The following is a 24,759-nucleotide window of genomic DNA, read 5'->3' on the forward strand; positions in this document are numbered from 1 at the left end:
TACTGGAAATAATATTTGCAACCTACTTTTTTCTGGCAGTGTTGATGCTGGCTATTACAGTGTTTTGGAGTTCCATTCTAATGTTTTACAACGTTGACCATCAATCGTATAAGAGATATGGTTAAAAAAACACGTAAGAAGAGAAAGACACTGACTGGCCAGAAGGAAAGTGCAGTGCGACGCCTAGCATTCCAAAGGCGACAGAATTCCCCCCTTTTACATGCTGCATCCAACACTACGCATCAGCCTAATCCTGTGCAAGACATAGCCCCCACAGGAGTGGAGGGTGATGATGTAAAACGGAAAAAGAGAAAAAAATCATTGACCAGGCGGAGGGAAAGAAAAGTTTGGCGTATGCATTACCAAACGATATCTATTAGGTTCAAACTTTTCAATACTAATTAGGTATGTGTTTATGTTACAAATACCTTTTATTCAACTTGGGGACCGGTTTTGACATATATAATGTCATCAGCCATAAAATCACAAATATATAAGCAAAGACATAATCTGTAACTGACCATTCACACCACGTGTCATAACAGAAGAGTAACGGCTTAATAATTAAATCTGGCGCAGTGACACATTGAAGTAAACATAAAGTCTCTCATTATTCAAAGAATAAAAGAAGGTTCTTCAATATGTAGTCTTTGTGTATCCGTTCAATAGAAGGCTTTGACAGGCTTCTAAAGTAAAGAGTCAATTTAAAACACACGTGCTATGCGACAACCAGAGCGTCGAGAACTTATCTGAGTCACTTATAATTTATACCTGATAAAAATTTTAATACTGATGAATATGAAATCAGTCAGTGGTAAAAGACGTTAGTCTTGTGAGAAGGAGATATAAAATGTGGTAGGTCTGGATGGGGGGAAGAAAAAGATCTTGTTAGGGGATTTGTAGGTTTAAGGTGGGTCTTGTGAACAATGTGGTGGGGGTTTGTAACGTGATAGGGTACTGTGTATCACGGTAAATATTGACCTCCTATTCGGAAGATTAAAATACTTAAATACTTTAATTAAAAAATCGAATAGAATGTTAGTTTTTTTTCTGAGATTTCATTCAGATTCGAATTGGAGTTGAAGAACTGGTCTAAGTGAATGAAGCAATTTTCTGTGATGTCAAGAATAGGGCCTTTGTCCATATTCATGAGCACCTCTATATCTTGTTGTATGTTACTGAAGCTATGCTTTGAATCTTGAATATGCTGGCCAACTGCCAAGTATCTATTATATTTTGTAGCATTAACATGTTCCATGTATCTGATTTCAAAGTTCCTCCCTGTTTGACCAATGTACGAGGATTGACAGCCTTTTCAAATACAATTCAAATGTGCCTTTTCAGACACAACACCTGAGATAAAATCCTTCAATATGGGGTATTTAAGTGGTAATAAATGCAGTTACTGCTCCGCACTATACTTCTCAGCTGAAATTACCTGAGAGTCGTATGCCTGATGACTTAAAAGATTTATTCATAAGGAATAATGAACAGTCCAACAATTTCAGGGATAACATTTGTCAGTATAATAATGCACTGTCCTTTGGAGCAAACATAAAATTACCTCCGGGTCATGGACCTTATTGCTTTAAAATTCAAGGCGCAGTGCATCATTAAATTTCATCTTTATACCCTCACAATGAATGAAACCCTTCCTATGGGCAGTTATATGTTTTAGAATTTTCCGAAGCTAATCAATTCAGACTTGGAAATACCTCAAATAGCTCCCTAAGAGAAGATATTCTTGAAAGAATACACCAGATCTTAAGTCACTGTACCCTTATATTCGGTCATACAAAACTATGCATCAGAAGATACGTGATGAACAAGAAATAGCTTCCAGAAAAAATCGTGCGGCAGCAAATTTAGTGATGCGCTTCTATCATGAACCTCAGGCAGATCTCTGGAGGTACAACTAATCTACATGTTCTGACGTAGTGGCTGTTTTTGAGACATCCGATGGTGCTCCACCTTCTCTCTCAAAGACACATTGCCGTTTATGCTAAACAGGATGGACTTACGCATATTGATTTTGACAGTATGCATTGCGATCCTGTGACCTACGTACTTACAGTGTATGGCCATTTGGAGAGACAGGATGGCATATTTCAATGCCAGCTGGAGGAGAACGGAAAACTAAAATCCACCAGAATATCACTATGAGAGAATATATCTCATACAGACTTCAAGTCAGGGGGCATTTGCCAACAGGAGACTTCAATCCTATTATTAATGCTGGGAAATTAACTCAACAATTGATTGTTCATTACTTTTGTCGCATCGAAGGTGACAGACTGAAATTTATCCGTAACCAACAGGCACAATTACGAGTAGACACATACGCAGGTTTAGCGAACGCACTGCAGGTACAAGCTTTAAACGAGAATTTAAGGGTTGGGCGTATGGTTATATTGCCTTCTTCTTTTACAGGAAGCCCTCGAAATATGATGCTAAATTATCAGGATGCAATGGCAATGGTTAGAAAATTTGGAAAGCCAGATATTGTCTTAACATTCAGTTGCAATCCATTATGGCCTGAAACCTCTTCCAGTATGAATTCATATGAAACTCCAAACAATAGGCCCGATACCACCGTCCATGTATTCCACACAAAACTGAAGGAACTGTTACGTTTAATAAACCAACAACAAATATTTGGTGAAGTACAAACATTTTTGTATACTGTCGAATTTCAAAGGAGAGGTTTGGCCCATGTCCATTTGTTGCTGTGCCTTAGAGAAAATTCTAAGTTCAAGGACATCTCAGATATTGACAAACTCATTTCTGCGGAAATATCCGGTCCCAGTGATACTAACTTATACAACATAGTGTAGTCTCATATGGTACATGGGCCTTGCGATAATCTCAATCCCAAGTCTGTTTGTATGGTAGACGGAAAGTGCAAAAAGGACTTCCCAAAGGATTTCATGGCTGAAACAAAGGATAATGTGAATGGCTATCCCCTTTATCGAAGGCGGGACAATGGCAGAATGATTATAAAACTCGTTCAAGGTAATGACGTGAAAGTTGACAATCGTTTTATAGTGCCATATAACCCTTTCCTGTTATTGTACTTTCAAGCTCATATTAATGTAGAGATTTGTGCACGTGTTAAAAGTATAAAATAGGTATATCCACAAATATGTTTACAAAGGACATGACTGTACCAGTCTGCAAATAACAACCGAAGAGGGTTTACTTCACCATGATGAAATATCAAGCTTTCTGAATACCCAATATGTCAGTCCGAGTGAAGCTGCATACAGAATATTTTCCTATCCTATGCATGAACAATTCATACTGTAGTTCGCTTACCTGTTCATTTACAAGATGAACAGCAGGTTTATTTTCAGAATGACAATGCCCCTGAAGCTCTACTTCGAGCACAGTTGAAAAACACTGAATTGATTGCATGGTTTAATTTAAATAAGACTCCAGCGACAAGCAGTCAGTACCTATACCCAGAAACGCCAGTTCATTATGTTTGGGATAGTAATAAATGCATCTGGAAGAAAAGAGTTAAGTCTGGAAATATGGTAATAGGTAGAATGTTTAACGTTTCCCCAGTCAAATCAGAAAGGTATCTCATTCGCTTGCTGTTACTCCACGTAGTAGGCGCCACCTGTTATGAAGATATCAAGACAGTCCAAAAAGTGTGCTATTCTAACTTTTTCTTTTTGCGTCGCACCGACACAGATAGGTCTTATGGCGACGATGGCATGGGGAATGCCTAGGAAGTGGAAGGATGCGGCCGTGGCCTTAATTAAGGTACAGCCCCGGCATTTGCCTAGTGTGAAAATGGGAAACCATGGAAAACCATCTTCAGGGCTGCCGACAGTGGGGCTCGAACCCACGATCTCCCGATTACTGGATACTGGCCGCACTTAAGTATTCTACATTTAAGGCAGCAGCAATGGAGCGTAGGTTGATTCAGGACGATGCTGAATGGCATCGTTGTCTGCATAAAGCATCAGTTTTTCAAATGCCATTTCAATTGAGACAATTATTTTCCTTCATTTGTATCTTTCAACAACTTTCCAATTCAGTTGAATTATGGAATACTTTTAAAGAATATCTTCTTGAAGATCACCTACAAGCTTACAATCAGCAAGCAGCTTATCAACTGACTCTCCGTGACATCAGTAAGGTGATAAAATTACATGGGTTTTCCCTTTGAACTTTCGGGTTGCCACTTATCAGTGACCTGCCACGTACTGAAAGGAATGAATCCTTCATGCTTCCAGATACCGACTACGAGTCAGTTATGCAGAAAGCGAATGATGAACAAAGATCCATCATTAATGAAATTATTCATCCTATGCAAGAGAACAATACAAATAAAACTAATGTGTACTTTATAGATGGTCCTGGCGGTACTGGCAAGACATTCATCTACCAATGTCTCATTAAAAAATGCACTGATTTGGGTTTTAAAGTGATACCAGTGGCATGGACAGGAATTGCTGCCATGCTATTACCCAATGGCCGTATGGTACACAGTACATTTAAATTGCCGCTTAAATTACACGAAGCTTCCATCTCATCTTTGAAAAGGAATAGTAATGCAGCAGATGATATCAGGTCACCAAGACTGATTATATGGGATGAAGCACCAACAGCTAATGTACATGCGCTGATGTGCGTTAACAGACTTTTGAAAGACATCACGGGTAATTCCACCTCCTTTGGAGGGAAAGTTATTGTTCTGGGTGGAGATTTTCGACAGGTTTTGCCTGTAATGTCAAAAACATAATCAGATGTAAGGCTTTTCAGGCGTTTGCTCTATTAACCAGCGTTTCGTCTTAGGTCTGACACTAGACTGATCAGAGTGGGATGTGTCAGACCCTACCCACTGACACTGGGGTGTTCTGCCTGTTCTTCCGCATTCTTCCAAACAAACTGTTATTCAGAACTGTATTAAATTTTCTCCTCTTTGGTCAGAATTTAAAATGTTTCATCTCTTTAAAAATATGCAAGCAAGATCAGAAGAATTAGACTTCACAGATTTTTTGCTGAAAATTGGTAATGGAGATTATCCTTCAGTGAATCATGAATCGCTAGGGCATTCTGTTATTGATTTGCCATCCTCTATCATCGCGAAGGAAGACATCGTCTCGCGACGTAAAGCAACTAGCAAAAAAAAAAAAAAAAAAAAAAAAAAAAGACATCGTCTCGGAAATTTACGGGAATAAATTTGAGTCACCAAAAGACGCTATAAGTTTGTCCAACATTGCTATTCTTGCCCCTAAAAACGAACACTGTGATCATATCAATTCTAAAGTTATGGATCCTCTACCGGGAACGGCCAGAACGTACATCATTGTATATAACTTAATTTCTGAAAATGAAAATGAAACTCTACAATAGAGTTTCTGAACAGCTTAGAAAAGTGGCTTGCCTCCTCACGTCCTTAAATTAAAACCTAGAGCAATCATAATGTTATTAAGAAACTTCGATGTTTCACAGGGGTTTCTAAATGGAATAAGATTAATTGTACGAAATATGCATGACAGTTGTTTGGATCTCAAAATCATTACAGGATTAAGTGTTGGACAGAGAGTTTTGATTCCTAGAATTGATTTAACACCATTCAACACTAATCTTCCATTTAATTTTAGAAGACGCCAATTTCCTATTCACCTTACATTCAGTATGATGATTAATAAAGCTCAAGGACAGACTTGAGATCGTGTTGGTGTTTATTTACCCTAGCCTGTTTTTAGCCATGGCCAGCTGTACGTAGCAATGTCTCGAGTTCGAACATTTGACAGTTTAAAAGTGCAAATAGTGCCAGCGAACCATAAGACAATAAACGTAGTGTTTAAGGAGGTGCTCTTAACAGCAAGACATTCAACCTGAATTTCTCTGCATGAAAGGTACTACACACTTGTCCATTAAGTTAATTCCTGGAGGCAGTTTTTAGCAACGGCAAACTACACCGGTTTTTAAGTGCCAGAAAAATATGTCTTACCAAACCAGGAACTTAGTATTCCGTTGAATTTCAATGGGTTCTGCTTAGTTTATTGTTTTAATAATATGTTTCTGCTGGGCATTATTTCCCAAGATTTCCATTAGTAGTTTTAAAAAATCTTGTTGCAATTCAAATTGCAGGGCCTGCACCTTATATGCTTTAGCCTCATATTCATTTCAGGATTGCCCCATATTACATTTTTGATTAGTAGTGTTAGCTAGTGTACTATGTATTAGTCTGTCTGTTGCTGGGTTACGTAATATACGTAATATATAACCTTCCCTATCATAAGCTGGTGATGGTGGCATTTTAATGTCTTTGTATCTAATTTCAGTAAATTTCCTCTTCCAAGGGATTTCAGTACAAATTTCCTCTTCCAAGGGATTTCAGTACAAATTTCCTGGGTTGTTTCCCTGAGGGTAGGAAATTGTTGTGGTAGTTGCACTGGTGTGTACATCTTTGGCTGAATCATGTCCTTTGCATCTTGGAACGAAATGTTTTCTACAAACAATTCTTTAATTGCAACTTGCTGGTTGTGGATTTCACGCCATGATGAATCTATTGTGTGATTTAATCCACAGTCTACGCATGTAACCAGTGTTGTTGTACAATCCTTTATTTCATGTGCATTAGCGCATTTACCACATAAGGACTGCTTGCCCTACAGTGTGTAGCTGTATGTCCATACCTTTGTCATTTCTTACATAAAATGGGGTTATACACAAAAACCTATATCTCCAGTAATACATTAAAAATAGAGAGAAGTTCAGGGAGGGTTTGAGATTTAAATGTAATTTTTACCGTTAAAGAAGGAACACATTCAATTTTTCCATTGGAGTTCGCACATCTACTTAGTGGTTGGTCTTGAATTACAGGCACTGGAGATTGTATAAATCTCACAATGTCATCAATAAACAAGCTCTTGTCAACACCTCTTATCAGACTCACACGATATATGTTAGAAGGTGGTACATATGCTTTTAAGTTATTTTCTACTAAAATAGAATGATTTAAGAAATTGTTTGCAAGATATGCTGATGGAAATTTAATTTGTACTCGCTTTGCACCCTTGCAGCTAACTGACTGAATATCGTCTATGTGCTTTTCGTAGAACAATCGCCCTAGCGCCATTGGATGTAGGTTTCCTATGCTTTTTTCCATAGATGATTCTATATTAACAAGAAAGGGGCCTCTGTGTGCTAGAGTAACATTGCTGTTTAGAATGAATTTTAGAATTTTCACACGATGCAAGCTGATGGCTATTATCACTTGAATTTTCATCAGTACTTTCACTAGAACTTTCCACTTGTGTTTGGACTTCTTCTTCATGATCTAGGGATAACTGGCTTCCTATGTTCGGGGAATGATTACTTCCCCACGTCCACTTTCAAACTCCATAATGCTTCATGAACTCAAACGAAAAGTTTCAGCACTGTGCTATTCGAAACGAAACTGACTCGAAGAACTTCAACAACACAGGACATTTTGTGTTTTTATGTTTGTCTTATAATGTGTACTTGTTGTCTCTCTCTCTCTCTCTCTCTCTCTCTCTCTATATATATATATATATATATATACACACATACATGTAAAAACTTGATTTGACTCTTGTTTGTACCTTTTCAATACTTACATAAAATGGAGTAGACATGTTGTAGCAGAAAGTAATCTGTTACAAACCTTGGCAAGTTTGGGTAGATCTTTAACCTTGTGTTCTTGTATTTGATGTACTACACCACGATCATCACGGTATCCACACAGCACACGCTCAATACCCACGAGGAAGCTCTGTCCCCACCATTTAATAAGTTTATACCTGGAAGAAAAGGAATGGATAAAATGTCATGCATTTAAACCTATTCTATAATTTATTGTAATTATTGGTCTTAGGGAGCCTCCGTGGCTCAGACAGCAGCGCGTCGGCCTCTCACCGCTGGATACCGTGGTTCAAATCCCGGTCACTCCATGTGAGATTTGTGCTGGACAAATCGGAGGCGGGACAGGTTTTTCTCCGGGTACTCCGGTTTTCGCTGTCATCTTTCATTCCAGCAACACTCTCCATTATCATTTCATTGCATCTATCAGTCATTAATAATCACCTTGGGAGTGGCAACCCCATTGTAATACTAGCCTATATATATGTTTCATTCATTACATTCCTGACCCGGTCTAAGACTGGAAAACAGGTTGTAGGTTTTCATTATTGGTCTTAGGAGAAAATAGAGTTGCTGAAATTCTTCCCAAAAAACGTGTTCAACGTGTGAGTGAATCTACTGAAATTGGAATTCAAGAGGACAAAATGGGGCAAATACTCATTTATAGAAAGAGGAATTAAGCATTGAAATAATTTAACAAGGGAAATATTCAATAAATTTCAAAGTTTTTTGAATCATTTAAGAAAAAAACTAGGGAAACAATTGATAGGAAATCTGTCACCCAGGTGACAGTCCTAAATGCAGATCAATAGGCATAATGATTGGTTGACTGGCTGATTGACTGCTTTCACAAATATCAATTGAATGCACAAGAATATGATCCATCAATCTGGAATACAGGATAAAGACATTTAATCACATGAGCTATGGAGTCACTCTGAAGAAATGGAAATTTGCTATTACTACTAGAAAATGAGTAAAATATAAAAGGAAAAGAAGAAAAACATCACCATGAAAGTTAAGGAAACAGATGAAAAGTAATGAACAACGATAATACCTAATGAAACGGATCTCAGCACAGATTATATTATTTTGAAGGCTGAATCATATGTCTTGTAGGAGAGTAATAAGTTCATTGCCAAGGTGTCAGTACTAACTCACAGTCCGATTGAAGATAAGCTCTGCAGCACAACTGGGAATAATAGACATAGACTTCGCCTAAGTATATGTTTTGCACTTATCATATTTTTATTTTCTAGTTCAGATTATTGTTTCAGATACTTCAATGGTACCTTTTATGTGAATGTTCTGAGAATATTCTGTTTTAGTTAATTTGAACTGTTGACTGGGTGGACCTTCATAATAGAGAAAAAAATACTTTTATGACTTTCCATATCACTCACGTCAATAACCACTGCCATTTAGCTGAAATTTAAAGAGAGATTTCAACCCAAGTAGAAGTCATTATCAACAAAAGCACAACAAACAATCCTAAGCAACTGAAGTATTGTTTATCAATAATCACTACTGATCGGCATTTAGGGCAGTCGCCCAGGTGACAGATTCCCAGTCTGTTGTTTTCCTAGACTTTTCTTAAATGATTGCAAAGAAATTGGAAATTTATTGAACATCTCCCTTGATAAGTTATTCCAATCCCTAATACCCCTTCCTATAAACAAATATTTGCCCCAATTTGTCCTCTTGAGTTCCAACTTTATCTTCGTATTGTGATCTTTCCTACTTGTATAAACATACCACTCAAACTTATTCGCCACCTTTCCACTGACAACTCGGAACATACCACTTATTACAAGTAATAATTTTCATGTTTAGGTCCGTATTGAAATGTACAATGAAATCAAATAAATATAAAAGTTTATTGATTCCACCTGTTCAATACATAAAAGGAGATAATGAATTAAATAAAATTAAAGGAACATGTTTCGCCCTTTAATTAAGGGCATCTTCAGCCTTCAATATCAATCTGAAAGTTGATTAATCAGGTACCTGATTGTAATTAAATTACATATGAATGTGAAGGAAATGTTGGAAATGAGCGAAATGGTTGACAATAGTTATGAAATTCTTAATATCAAGCCTTACTAAAGTCTAAAATACAAATATTCGTAAATTTATACACTATCTTGAAAGTAGTTAAGAAATTCTTGAAATGAGGCATTAATAAAGTTTAAAATACAAATAGTCATGAGTTTATACACTAGAGGAAACTTTTGGATCTTAAACAGATCGAATGTCACAATAATAATAAAAAGTAGTTGATGATTCTAAAAGGAGTATTAATACATACTAAAGCTGGTAAAGAGACGTAGAGAAAATTTATCGGGTGTTAACAGTTCAAACTTAGGATAACGAAGAAGAATGTAGTTAATAACTTAGAATGGAGTTTAAACACAATAAATTGGTAAAGAGACATTTCTGCTGTTCATATCAAGTGGGGTTTATAATAAATGTGAAGTTATCCTAAGTTTGAACTGTTCAACACCCGATAAATTTTCTCTACGTTTCTTTACCAGCTTTAGTATGTATTAATACTCCTTTTTGAATCATCAACTACTTTTTATTATTATTGTGACATTCGATCTGTTTTAGATCCAAAAGTTTCCTCTAGTATATAAACTCACGACTATTTGTATTTTAAACTTTATTAAGGCCTCATTTCAAGAATTTCTTAACTACTTTCAAGATAGTGTATAAATTTATGAATATTTGTATTTTAGACTTCAGTAAGGCCTGATATTAAGAATTTCATAACTACTGTCAAACATAATACCAATATAAATGAGCAAATTCATAATACCAATATTAATGGTCCATTATTGGACATTATAAATTTTCCAGCTAGCTCATTCTTGGTTGCTCATTCAGGACAAATATTTCAGATTCCCTATGGGAATCAACATCTATATCATACTGTCAAACATTTCGCTCATTTCCAACATTTCCTTCACATTCTTATGAAATTTAATTACAATCAGGTACCTGATTAATCAACTTTCAGATTGAGATTTAAGGCTGAAGATGCCCTTAATTAAAGGGCGAAACATGTTCCTTTAATTTCATTTAATTCATCATCTCCTTTTATGTACTGAACAGGTGTAATCAATAAACTTTTATATTTATTTGACTTCACATACCACTTAGTCAAGCAGTTCATCTCCTTTCTCCCAAGTCTTCCCAGCCCAAACTTTGCAACATTTTTGTAACGCTACTCTTTTGTCGGAAATCACCCAGAACAAATCGAGCTGCTTTTCTTTGGATTTTTTCCAGTTCTTGAATCAAGTAATCCTGGTGAGGGTGCCATACACTGGAACCATACTCTAGTTGGGATCTTGCCAAAAACTTATATGCCCTCTCCTTTACATCCTTACTACAGCCCCTAAATACTCTCATAACCATGTGCAGTGATCTGTACCCTTTATTTACAATCCCATTTATGTGATTACATCAATTAAGATTTTTCTTGACACCTACGTACTTACAATGATCCCCATAAGGAACTTTCACCCCATCAAACAGTAATTAAAACTGAGAGGACTTATCCTATTGCTGAAACTCACAACCTGACTTTTAACCCTGTTTATCATAATACTATTGCCTACTGTCCATCTCATAACATTATCAAGGTCATTTTGAAGTTACTCACAATCTTGTAACTTATTATTAATGTATACAGAATAACATCATCTGCAAAAAAGCCTTATCTCTGTTCATTTAAATATATATAAGAAAACATAAAGGTCCCCTCTTAATTATTACAGGTTCAGATAAACCTTTGCCTACTCGTAACTCTCCAAGTTCTATTTTGTAGAAATATAGCCACCCAATTCAGTCACTCTTTTGTCTAGTCTGATTGCACTAATTTTTTCCAGTAGTCCCCCATGATATACCCTATCAAATGCCTTAGATACATCGGTCACGATATAGTCCATTTGACCTCCGGAATCCAAGATATCTGCTACATCTTGTTGGAATCCTACAAGTTGAGCTTCAGTGGAATAACCTTACCTAAACACAAACTGCCTTCTATCAAACCTGTAATTTACAGCTTTATATCTATCACCCTTTTCTTTATACATAGGAGCTACCATAGCAACTCTCCTTTCAGTTCATATAGCTCCTTCATGCAAATAATATTCAAATAAGTACTTTAGATATAGTACTATATCCCAACCCATTGTCTTTAACATATCCCCCAGCATTTTATCAATTCTAGCTGCTTTTCTAGTTTTCAACTTTTGTATCTTATTATAAATGTTGTTATCATAGGTAAGTTTTAATACTTCTTTAGTATTAGTCACCTCCTCTATCTGGGCATTATCCTGTAACCAACAGTCTTTACATACTGCCGACTGAATACTCGGCCTTTTGAATATCCTTCTTGGAACCTGTTTCTGCCTTAAAGTACCTATACATACCCTTCCATTTTTCACTAAAATTTGTATGACTGCCAATTATGCTTGCCATCATGTTAAACTTAGCCAACTTCTTTGTTAAGATTCAATTTCCTAGTAAGTTCCTTCAATTTCTCCTTACTTCCATAGCCATTTCTATTTCTTTCCAACACCTGCACCTCCTTCTTAGTCTCTTTACTTCTATGTTATAATATAGTGGGTCTTTACTTTTCCTTACCAGCTTTAAAGGTACAAACCTGTTTTCACATTCCTCAACAATTATTGCTTTAAACCCATCCCAGAGTCAATTTACATTTTTATTTACCATTTTCCACCGATCATTGTTACTTTTTTTAAAATTCCCTCATGCCTGTTTTATCAGCCATATGGTATTGCCTAATAGTCCTAATTTTAAGACCTTCCTATCACATTTATTTTTAACTATGACAAAAACAGCTTCGTGATCACTAAAACCATCTATTACTTCGGATTCTCTATAGAGCTCATCTGGTTTTATCAACACCACATCCAGAATATTCTACCCTCTAGTTGGTTCCATCACTTTCTGAATTAGCTGCCTTTCCCATATTAACTTGTTTGCCATTTGTTGGTCATCCTTCCCGTCGTTCACATTACCTTCCCAATTGACATTTGGTAAATTGAGATCACACGCTACTATCACGTTCCTTTCCATATCATTTCCCACATAGCTGATTATCTTATCAAATAATTCCGAATCAGCATCAGCGCTACCCTTTTCCGGTCTGTACACTCCAAAGACATCAAGCTGCCTATTATCTTTAGAGATGAGCCTTACACCTAGAATTTCATGTTTTTCATCTGTAACTTTTTTGTAGCTTACAAATTCTTCTTTCACCAGAATGAATAACCCCCCACCATTCCTATCGTATCTCTACGATACACACTCCAGTGATATAGATGTTGATTCCCATAGGGAACCTGAAATATTTGTCCCGAATTACTAAATTTATAATACCGATGTAGTTGGTCTGTTATTGGACATTATACATTTTCCAGCTAACTCATTCCTGGTTGCCAGCCTTTCACTCCAATGTGCTAAGTTGGACTCCTCAGTTGGTAAATAGCATACCCACCAATACGCATGGCTAGTGCATACCGTGGAGGCCACTGCGTAGGCTGCTTGGAGCTGCCAGCAGTGCCAATGCACTATGAGAGACTTTGTCTTATTTCCAAAATTGATGCTTGCCTGACCATCAGATGATATAGGATATAGATGTTGATTCCCATAGGGAACCTGAAATATTTATATGATGTTATGAAATGTTTATAACCGGGTGAGTTGGCCGTGCGGTTAGGGGCGCACAGCTGTGAGCTCGCATCCAGCAGATAGTGGGTTCGAACCCCACCGTCGGCAGCCCTGAAGATGGTTTTCCGTGGTTTCCCATTTTCACACCAGGCAAATGCTGGGGCTGTACCTTAATTAAGGCCACGGCCGCTTCCTTCTCATTCCTAGGCCTTTCCTGTCCCATCGTCGCCATAAGACCTATCTGTGTCGGTGCGACGTAAAGCAAATAGCAAAAAAAGAAAGAAAAAAAACAACACAGAAATATTTATATTTCAGGTTCCCTATGGGAATCAACATCTATATCATCTGATGGCCAGGCAGGCATGAATTTTGGAAATGAGACAAATTTCTCTCATAGTGCATTGGCACTGCTGGTGGCTCCAAGTAGCCTACACAGTGGCCTCCACGGTATGCACTAGCCATGCACCTTGGTGGGTGTGCTATTTACCAACTGATGAGCCCAACTTAGCACTGGGGCGAAACACTGGCAACCAGGAATGAGTTAGCTGGAAAATTTATAATGTCCAATAATGGACCAATTACACACTCCAGTTCCGTGAGAAAATTTCCGCATCCATTACATCATTTCTCAGCCATGATTCAACCCCTATTACAATATCTGGTAACTATATATCTATTCCTTTCTTTACAATATGCTGTAAACTAACCAGTGGTGATAAATTAATATTCATATGTTTAAACAATGCCGAGCATTAGTTGGTAGCAGTTCCTACATCCCCAGCAACAAACATTGCTGCCAACTTATATTTTCAAGATCCGCTAAATACTACTAAAAATCCGCTAAAATTCCGCCAAGAAATCCGATCTCTAATAATAATAATAATAATAATAATAATAATAATAATAATAATAATAATAATAATAATAATAATAATAATAATAATAATAATAACAATAATGTGAGGAAAATTCTCGGCCCCCGAAAAACAGATGATGTATATAGACTGAGGTCACGCAAAGTGACAGAAGAGCTTTCCAACATTGCAGCAGACATCCGCAAAAGACGTCTGAAATTTTATGGGCACGTCCGCAGACTGCCGACAAGTAGACTGACACACACGATTCTCACCTACATAGAACATCTAAAAAATATTCCATGGGTACTGGAAGTGAAGAAGGATCTGGAAAAAGCCCAGATGAACTCAAATGACACTGCGGACAGAAACCTCTATATAAAAAAATTAATGGATGGAAAGTGCAACCAGAGAACGAAGTGAAAAAGAAGACTGGAGCAAAGTGGACAGAAGAACAAAAAAGCATGAGAGCTGTTTGGCAACTCAGAAAACAGAATCGTTAGAGCTTTGCGTGATCCATTAGGTCCATACGTACATAATAATAATAGTAATAGTAGTAGTAAATGTCTGTACTCACCTGATCTGTGAGTTCCACTGGGATTAACCCCCTGCCTGCGAGCCGGCAAGCTAAAACTTGTAGGCGTTTTACTGCCGGGTGCAAACTAGGTGAATCCCCTACCTCAAGGGCCACACACAGAACAGGCCAGTTCATTAAACGGTCTTCCTTCATAGCATAAATATAAATGCTACTCTCTCAGAGTTTCATTATCTGTCGTCATTCGTCAACTAAGAGGTAAGTAATCTTTCCTCACTCATTACAAATTTATGATTCCACGATCTCATAACATCAAATAACATGTTTTCCTCGTGTGACTGCTATCTCTTGATAAGAAATACTGAATAGCTCAGAGACAAACTGGAGTACAAATTTTTTAAAAAAGTAAAATGGATAAAATGCTAAATTCCGCTATAATAAATCTAGAATTCCGCCAAAAAATCTGCTGTTCGCTAAATGGTATATTTCTCCACCGACAATCTTCTAATTCCGCCAAATTTAGCGGAAAATCCGCTAAGTTGGCAACACTGGCAACAAAGTGTATCATGCAGCAGTACATGTAGGAGTGGTGCAGGTGCTTGCAGCTAGGGTGTGTTTCATTAAGTTTCAGCATGAACAACTAACAGCTAAGAGAACCCATGAAGAGACAAAGATACCTCAAGCAGTTGAAAATTAATGTACATGCTTTTATTGTGAGAGTAGAAAGATTGTATCTACAGTTCAATAGAATGGTATAATGTACTCTTATTCAACAACTGATTTTATGATGGATTAAAGAATAACTATTTTTTTCTCATTTTTCATAATCATCTTCACCATTTTCCTTCTCGATATGTTCTAATGACCACGCAGTTTTACACCTTAAGACAATCATGACAAAAACCATCGCCAGTTAACACTATTAATATTTCCATGTTAGCAGGATTAAGCAACTAAAATCTAAGTTCATTAATTCTGTTATCAAAGTTGGTATGGTAAAACTGTGTAAGATATAAATGATCAGAAATACTTTTCGATAGAACCAATAACATAGGTATTTTAAAAAACTACAGGCACCTTCGCCTAAACTACCATTTCATCCAGTGTGAATACAATTATTTATATCCTAGACTGTAATACTTTATTGCCAGACTTTACTATTTCATTAAATTCAGTTCACCCATTTTCTCATGGTTCGGCGTTGATATAGACTTAGCAACAAAAATTGAAATTCATTAATATCTCTGTTATAATAGCCGGTACAATAAAAATGTATGAGATAAATGATCAGATATTTAATTATATATAAATTCTATATAACAGCATTGTAAGAGAGAAGATATGGGAATGCTTGAGAAAAAGGAATGTGCCAGAGGGACTGGTGTGGAAAGTTCAGATGCTGTACGAAAACTGTACCAGCTGTGTGCAATTGGGTGAAGGACATTCATCCTTGTTCAAGACCGAAAGTGGAGTCCAGCAAGGCAGTGCACTATCCCCGTTATTGTTTATCACCATTATGGATGACATAATGAAGAACATCAAGAAAATCTTTGGTGAACTAAATGCAATGTCCTTCGCTGATGATGTTATGATCCAGGGAGAAACTGAGGAACAAGTACAGTCGAGTCTCAATGAATGGAAGGTTAAGTTCCAGGAGTTCAATCTCAAGATAAGCGAACTCATAACAGTAGGGATGGTGATAAACAGAGAAGGACGACCAGCGAACATCATGCTTGGAAAACATCCACTAGAAAGTGTGGAAAGCTTTACATACCTCGGCAGTGTAATATCTCGAAATACACTAGCCACAAAGGAGGTGGCAAATAGAGCGCAGAAGAGCTCTCACTTTTACCAACAAGTACGAACACACTTCTGGGATCCCGAAGTACAACAAACTCAAAGCTGGTGATGTTCAATCAGTCCTTCATACCAATCTTAACCTATGGTATTAAAACCTGCACCCTCACTAAGAAAGACTCATCAAGGTTGCAGGCATCCAAGATGAATTTCCTTAGGTCCACAAATCAAAAACTAAACTAGAAAAGTTAAGGAATGATGTAGTTAGGAAGGAAGCTGGGATTGAGACCATTGTTAGTTCGGGTCAGCAAGTCCAAACTGAGGTGGTTTCGGCATGTAATGGGGATGGAGCCAACAAGGACAGCATATGTTAACTTGGAGAGACATGTTGCAGGGAAACGGATGGTGGAAAGACCAAGAACCCACTGGATGGACATCGTAAAAATCAACATTGCAGATCGGGTAAGGACACTGGAGGACGTCATTAACAACAGAACGTATCTCAATAAGACAGAATGGAAGAGGCTCGCCAACAGTACCCAGGAAACTGGAACTGTAAAATGATTATTATAACTTTAGTTATGTATTATTTATCGATAGGACCACTAATAACCTAAATGTATGAGGATTAAATTTTAGTCCTTCCCTCAGCATGAATTGTAGTGCCTCATTCCCTGACTTTACATACAGATTTTTATTAAATTATCTTCAGTCATTGTCTCGTGATGTGCATATGTACGTACATACATGCAGACAGACAGATGACGGAAAATTAAAAAGTTCATTTACTTCTTACTGTGGGCACAACAGATACAGGTATACCATTCTTTTTAAATTCTGGGCAATATACAGACAAAACTCTTATTTTATACATATAGATAGGTGAATATATTAAATTGATTGTACTGAAAGAACCTTCACATTCTACAGTGGATACAATAATGGATTTCAGAGCTCAAAGTAGAAGTTTCAATTCACTTGGTATTGTTTTGTCTGATGCATACAGCCTAAAATTTAGTGATGGGCAGCCTGAGACGGGGTCTCAAGGTTTCTCGAAACTAGCGCAAGCACCTGTTTCTCGTGAGAAATTTGGAGTGATCTCAAGAGCGTTGTCCCCGCATTGTGTGACGAGCAACATGTCATGGGCCTACAGGTAGCCGGAGCTGAATGTTGTTTGTGCCGAGTATGCGAATGCCAACCACGGGCCATCTCCATTCCTAAATACATGTCAACAAGCGACTAGGCTGTTCATTTCTTTCATTTCTACCGAGGTCTGTTTTGACGCAGTATAACATAATTATAATGGATATGCATTCTGGCATTGTATGTAGCGGTAAGTACATGAAGGAGTAGGCTACTGTAGGTGTACATCGTTATCACTCAATTTATCAGATCCCACATTCAATATCCATTTGACCAGTGCTTATGTTCACCGACATTTTAGTGACAAAAGAAATTATTCCTTATAATATTATAGAGTATTCGTGTCATAATTAGATACTTTGGTATATGTCAGTGCAATGTGAAATTGTATAATTGTACGCACAACTTTAAGATGATGTCCAAAACGCAACGTGATTCGTGGACATGGGATTATTTTGAAGAGATGCCCCATAGCACAGCCTGCTGCGTTGTTTGCTCAAAAGAAGTAAAATACATCAGCAAAAATATATCTGGCATGATCCAGCACTTAAATACACGTAATATCGCTGAAGGGGAATCATCACAGAGAACACCTCCGTCCTGCTCTGCATCACAAGAAGCTACCCTGTCAACAACAATTGAGAGGTGTCCAGGTAGGTGTACATCCTATCTACAGTTATTAACAAATTATACTGGGTTATTCAGCTAAGATGTACACCTCAATAAGTCGTGAATCGTTTAAGATACTGACATTCTGTTTTCACTTTCGTTAATGGTATTAGTTGAACATGCAATACTTTTCCAGGCTTTTGACAAAATTTATCAGGATGCACATTTTCATATAAGAATATTATTACATGCAAAAACTGCTGATATACTGTCAAGCTTATGCTTGTAGTTACTGGGAAGTCTCACAGATCACAGCACAGGAGAATCGGTCTCGAGATCTGTGATGTCAGTCTCAAGCGAGAAACCTAAATACAATCTCTCAAATAAATATCTCATTTTAATGTCTCCAAAATGAATATTACTATTTAAAACTTTTGGCCACTTTGTTTCATCTAAAAGTTCCTGAATATCCAAACGTTTTTCATATTTTATTGCTAAAGCTCATGAGTTTGAGGAAGATAATCTAGAATATTGGCTACTTAGCATCCTCTTTTCCATTTCTTCAACGTACGGTACTGTAGAAAGCATGTTCATCAATCTTCCACACCAGTCTTCCATTTTCATGAAAGTCCACACCATTAAGTTTCTTACACACAGCTGCAGTTTTTGTTAACTCCGTGTACTCTCCTGGGTGGGTCTGCAAAGAGTGAAACACTTGAAGTTTCTTGAGGACTAATTTGTGAACGTCGCATTACATCAAAGGTTTTCGGCGATGCAAGGATGGACAAGGGCTAGAATTGGGAAGGTAGCGGCCGTGGCCTCAATTAAGGTATAACCCCAGCATTTACCTGGTGTGAAAATGGAAAACCATCCTCAGGGCTGCTGACGGTAAAATTCGAACCCACAATGCAAGCTCACAGCACTCTTAAACTGAACTTTTTTTTTATTGATGTTGTGTGGCTTGCAGAGAAGCCAAATGTACAGCACGTCTTTCTAGTTGACCCCCATGGGTGACCTGCGCATCTGGAAGTGTAATGATTATGATGGTAGAGAGAGTAAAACGAGTGTTGGCACACAGCCTACTCCTGTTGAATAACACCAAGGGATCTGCTCGAAGCTGAACATCTCATCCGATGGATTAATAATCATCAACAGCGTCATATGCCCTCACTCCATATGAAAACTGCAGAGAGGTATGGAATTGAACCCAAACTTTTGGAATGTATTCTAGTGATTAGAAACTGTACACCACCATCTCGCCTACCCTGCCAGCCAACATTCTGATAGTGAAAGTGTTTTCCACCAATGGGACTCAAACTGGCTAACCACGGTGGCAGACCACAAAGACTTGATGCCTTAATGATTATGGACACCAAGCACACTTTAAAATGAACTGAAAGTGCTGAATAATACCTCCAAATATCCCTAATTTATCTAACACTTGATGAAATCCATCTTAACTCTTAAAATCCTTCTTCCTGCCTGAATTTCAGCATTCAAGCTTGCAGCACCTTCCTGCAATTGGTTCTTATTTTCTGGTGATGCATGATATTGGGAATATAGTTTCTCAGAGCTTATGTGGTTGGTCTGTGTCAATTTGGAAACACCACCATCAGTTGCAGTAATTTGCATAGTGCCACACAGTAAGCTGGGGTAATTGTCACTGGAGCTGAAGCCTTACTGCTGGTCCTGATACACTTCTCAGCATATTAGATGCTCCATCAGAAGCAAATGATATTAAATACAAAGTTAGAAACCCTTGTGAAAAGTGCTGAAGAAGACAAGTCTTTAAACAATCGTGAATGTATTGTGCTGAGGTATGGGGAAGTTCAACTATGGGCCGGTTCTACCATCTGCTGGTAAAGTGGCTGGCAGCTGCCCGGGAGGTAAACTACCTGGAGGTATAAATCGGCTGGTACTTCGGCTTGCGTCCAACCACCTCCGCACAAGCACTAGGTAGCTACCCGGAGCTAGACACCGATATACGAAGTTGGCTAGACTGATTTTCAGCGACTTCTCGCTTTCGAGTGTGTTGCCATCTATCGTCAGATGCATGAAACTCATTTTGATTGTCTTATTTCCCTGTGCTTGCGTCTGCTGATTATTACCAAAAAGCCTAATAAGTGGAGTCTTAAGAGTTATGGACAATGATTTATGTCAAGCTTTCGTGATTTTAATCTATGATCTTCAATATCAATACCTAATTGGGATTAAAATCTCGAGATTATATTTTCTTACGCCAGTTATAACCTGTCATGTAAGGCAGCGTTTTTGAAAAGTATTCTCGTAGTAGATTGGTCAAGTCGCTCACTCCGTACGCAGGTTTTAATCGTATTTCTAATTTGCATTTTAAAATGTATTTTCGTTTCCTGCCGTTGTTCTTAACTCTCTTTTACGCGCTTCCATATACATACTATATATACACACACATCTTCTTTACAAACTTATTGCCTTTGAGCATTCTATCTGCAGGCTTCTGTGAATTGATTAAGTATCTTCACGATGCTCTATTTGCAACTAGTTCTGTGACTAGTTTAGTTCCACATCTTCCATTTATTGATAAAGCATTTCATTCTAATGTTTAACTTTATGAAGATAAAGTTGGAAGGTACTGTAAATGTAAAGAACTAATCGGGATAAATATCCACTCATAGGAAGAGGAATTAGGGAATGGAATAGTTTCCAATTTCTTCGAAATAATTTACAAGAAGACTATGTAAACAACTAACAGGGAATCTGCTACCTGGGCGACAGTCCTATGTGCTATTAATCATAACATCACTTTCTATAAGTAGTATACATATAAAGCAATTTCCTAGTAGACATAATATTGTGATTAAATATTTCAATGAGATATATTATTAACAAAAGAATGTATGAAAAGAGGCATACAGATTAACACAACGCTAATAATGGAAATAAAAAAGATTTGTCATAATAAAGACTCGAACCTGCATACCTCGTATTATGAAGTGAGCGTGTTAGCCATTGCGCTACGAGAACGCTCAAGGCAGTTAGGATACATACATTAAGTTATACCTCGTGTCTGAAAACTGAAAAGTAAAAAATTAAAGCCTATTTGAAATGATTTCCAAATAGATTTTGATTTTATATCCTTTTAAAGTTTCTTTACGAAAGCTTGACGTATAAAATGTGTTCCCTAAGCTACCGATGCCAGAGGCTGGCGTGACCGTTGCAACTTAAGGGAAGCATTAATGTTCAAGATCCTGCAATACAATATCGGCCACTGTTACAGTATCATGCTTTTTTCAGTATACTAAGCTAATTTAAGTTGTATGTCACCAGAAATACAGCTAATAATGTTCAACTCTCAAAATTTGCCCAGGTAAAGTCTTATTGGGCCCTCGAAGTGGCCGATAAATTACGCGTCAGGTAACTACGATTTATGCTGCCGATAGCGCTACCTGGGGGTGGTCGAATGGGAACATCCTTTTACGCGGAGGGCAAGTTACGCGCTACTTTACCAGTAGGTGATAGAACCGGCCCTATGTCAAAAATAGACTGCTGATCTCCTCAGAATTATTAAAATGACCTGCAAACAAAAAGACATACTTTTGACTCACTGATTTAGTTTTGTCCACCAGCACTCCAATTTTGGGTTTATTTTCAAGAATTTGTTCAACAACTTTTTTTTTTTTTTTTTTTCATATTTTTCAGCAATGGGATTAGTAATGTCAGCAGCTCCATGATTGGAATGCAGGATTAGTTCCATATCAAGACCATTTTCTCTTTGATCAGTCCAGTGTGGTAGATCAGAAAACAGTCTGCCAAACTCCACAAGATTGTATACTACACAAGAAACTCTACATGTACTTTCTTGGTAAACACTTACTTGTTTGGTAGTTGTGTTTTCAACGATCTGTTTACTGGCCTCTTCAAATATCTTCACACCTTGACCTTGAACATGGGAATTTTTGTGATCAGAGATCCTTTTCCTTATCACCTAGTGCATTTTCATATCAGTGACATCAAAAGCCTTAACACTGTACGTACACTACTCATTTGATAACTGTAATCTTTTTGATCTGAAGCATGTAAAGTTCCATTTAGCACTTATACATACCTTGCAACGAAATGTTTTGTAACAGTTTTGTAAGTTAAACAATCATATTCCTGAAATTTTGCTTGCCACTGATGGTGGTTCAGAAATTTTGGCAAGAAATCATAATACTAGCCTCCAAATTTAAACTTTCTCATCATTGCATGAAGTTCAAATAGTGATCTCTTATATTTCAGGCATGTTGAATCCAGAACTTACATTGTTTTTCCTGTATCACATCAGCTTTCTTTGCAAAATCAAACCAAATATATAAGACTCTCATGCATATACAGGCTTATCACATGTAAGAAATACTGTTTTTCTTGTTATTTTTATTCATCTGAAGACAATTATATTACAGTGTTATATTTATGAGCATCACAATTGTATACATGGAGCCAATTGGTCTGAAATTTATCATTCATAAGCTTGGTAACATGATGTAGAATTGAAAGTCCACGGTTTCAGTTATATCTCTTGACTTATTTTAAGAAACTTAATTTTGTTGCTTTTCTTTTGTGAGGTATAGTTGGATTGTCTCTCTTCAGTAACCAACAGTAATCTGCCTGCATGTTTTGGCTCCATTCTCCTTAATATTTGCATTCAATTTATTTTAGATCCTAGTGGGATCTTTCTCCTTGCTCTTTGCTCAGCATTCCTAGGTTCTCAATGAAGTAGTCCAGATGTAAATGTAACATGTGCACCTTTAATGTCATATTAAAGCCTAAATTTTGGAAGAAAACAAGCATTCTTTCCACCATTTATTTGTAGCTTGGATTCTTTGTATTGCCAGGAAAGTTTTTAACTGCACCTCGGAATGCTTTCCGTGCCGAATGTTTGGCTGCGCACATAACGTCTTCAAAATCAGTAAGGTATCAGAAATTTTCTGATATAAGGACCTATGAAGAGAAGATACCCTCTTTGATAATAGCATTACTGATGCCTGGGAATCGATAATAAAGATACTGGAAGCATTTACCTTCATTGTTTATAGCCTTAACAATTTGCTTCGTAAGTCCTAGTTTGATAAGAAATGATAACAGTATGGTGGACTTGTCAACAAGACATTCTTGTTTTATGTTTTTCAAGCCAATAACCCACTTTCTACGTGGCTGCCATTCCTTTTGGGCCCAGTGTTGTGAGCTTGCTTGACTATCCCACTCGCACAGGAAATGGGCATTTTATGGAACCTGCTTTTAGACTATCAGAATACCATTTACCTTTTGTGCTCCTGATACTTACACATCACCACCTCAACATTTTCATATGTTTCTTGCATAATAACTGAATGAGCAACGGGAACTGATGCAAGTTCATTTTCATTGTGAAGAAGAACACGCTTCAAACTAAGCTTGGAGGCATAAGTAAAACGTCCGCAGAGAGTGGGGGCATAATCTTTGTAGTTTCAGCATCTCCTCTGGAACGTTGTTGCAGTGACCTTCTCTCGTCTGAAAAGAAGGGTAGAAATTCTTCTTCGCCTTATCTGTACCAATAATACATCATCCCTGGTGCCAACATGTTCCTTTCATGGTGTCTAGACCCAAGTGCCACATCAGATTCCTTTGTAAGACCAAGATCTCAAACTAAGTCATTTAATGCACTTTCCTTGAAAAGTTTGGGTTCTCTCCCAGCAACTTCTGGTAAGGTAGCACCGGCCATTTCTGCCTAATCTTCAGAAGAGGAGTCATCATTTAATTGTTCCAGATACTGCGGTACTGGTACATCAGGACCATGAGAAACGGGTAGAATTGTGGATGAAATATTGCTTGTTCCTGCTGTTAATCACATTGTTTCTGCTGTTAATCACGTTCACCGAACAGAAGTAGCAGTCAGAACTGTGGTCTGTAGGTTGTCGCCACACCATTGATATTCCGAATGGCAGCACTGTTCGTACACCATTCACCCACTGTCGTAACTGCTCTACACAGGTCCTACAAGCTTCTTAAAGTGACCACTGCTTATCTTGGCCTCCCACTTTGATGCCAAAGTACACAGAATAGGCCTTTCTAACGAATTCTGTTATATTACACCACTGTTTTATCGACACAAAACTAACACACACATAGCAGAATATATCTGGACTGTTCATGCAGCCACGACGTTGACATGTTTGATATAAATTCAATATAAAGATTAACACAGTGTCACTCATGTATAGGACACTACCTATTCTTATCAGCAAGTGAAGTATGATATAGACTGAAGCGTATAAAGCACTGCAACACAATGGCGCTAATCAGCAAATCCTGCTGTGTTGTACAGTGTTGTCAACTCTAAGCTGTGAATGTGATTATGTAGGGTTGCCAGATGGTTGCAGGAGCTCGCATTAATAAATAAATTCAGAAAACTTATTCAAGGCATCACTACTCCTAACAAAGTAATGAATACATTAGTGTATGTGCATAAAAGAAAAAATATTGGATTTTTAAAGAAGT

General features: G+C 37.4%; 1 protein-coding gene across 1 annotated transcript in view; it reads right to left on the reverse strand.

Moving 5' to 3' along the window:
• LOC136877595 (decapping and exoribonuclease protein) overlaps positions 1-24,759 on the reverse strand; it is an 88,867-nt gene that overhangs the window by 17,046 nt on the left and 47,062 nt on the right. The window contains exon 4 of the mRNA XM_067151758.2: positions 7,652-7,787. Within this exon, the coding sequence (XP_067007859.1) occupies positions 7,652-7,787 (136 nt within the window). The remainder of the gene's footprint in view (positions 1-7,651; positions 7,788-24,759) is intronic.

Source organism: Anabrus simplex, chromosome 7 (genome assembly GCF_040414725.1).
Source record: "Anabrus simplex isolate iqAnaSimp1 chromosome 7, ASM4041472v1, whole genome shotgun sequence".
Lineage (NCBI taxonomy): Eukaryota > Metazoa > Arthropoda > Insecta > Orthoptera > Tettigoniidae > Anabrus > Anabrus simplex.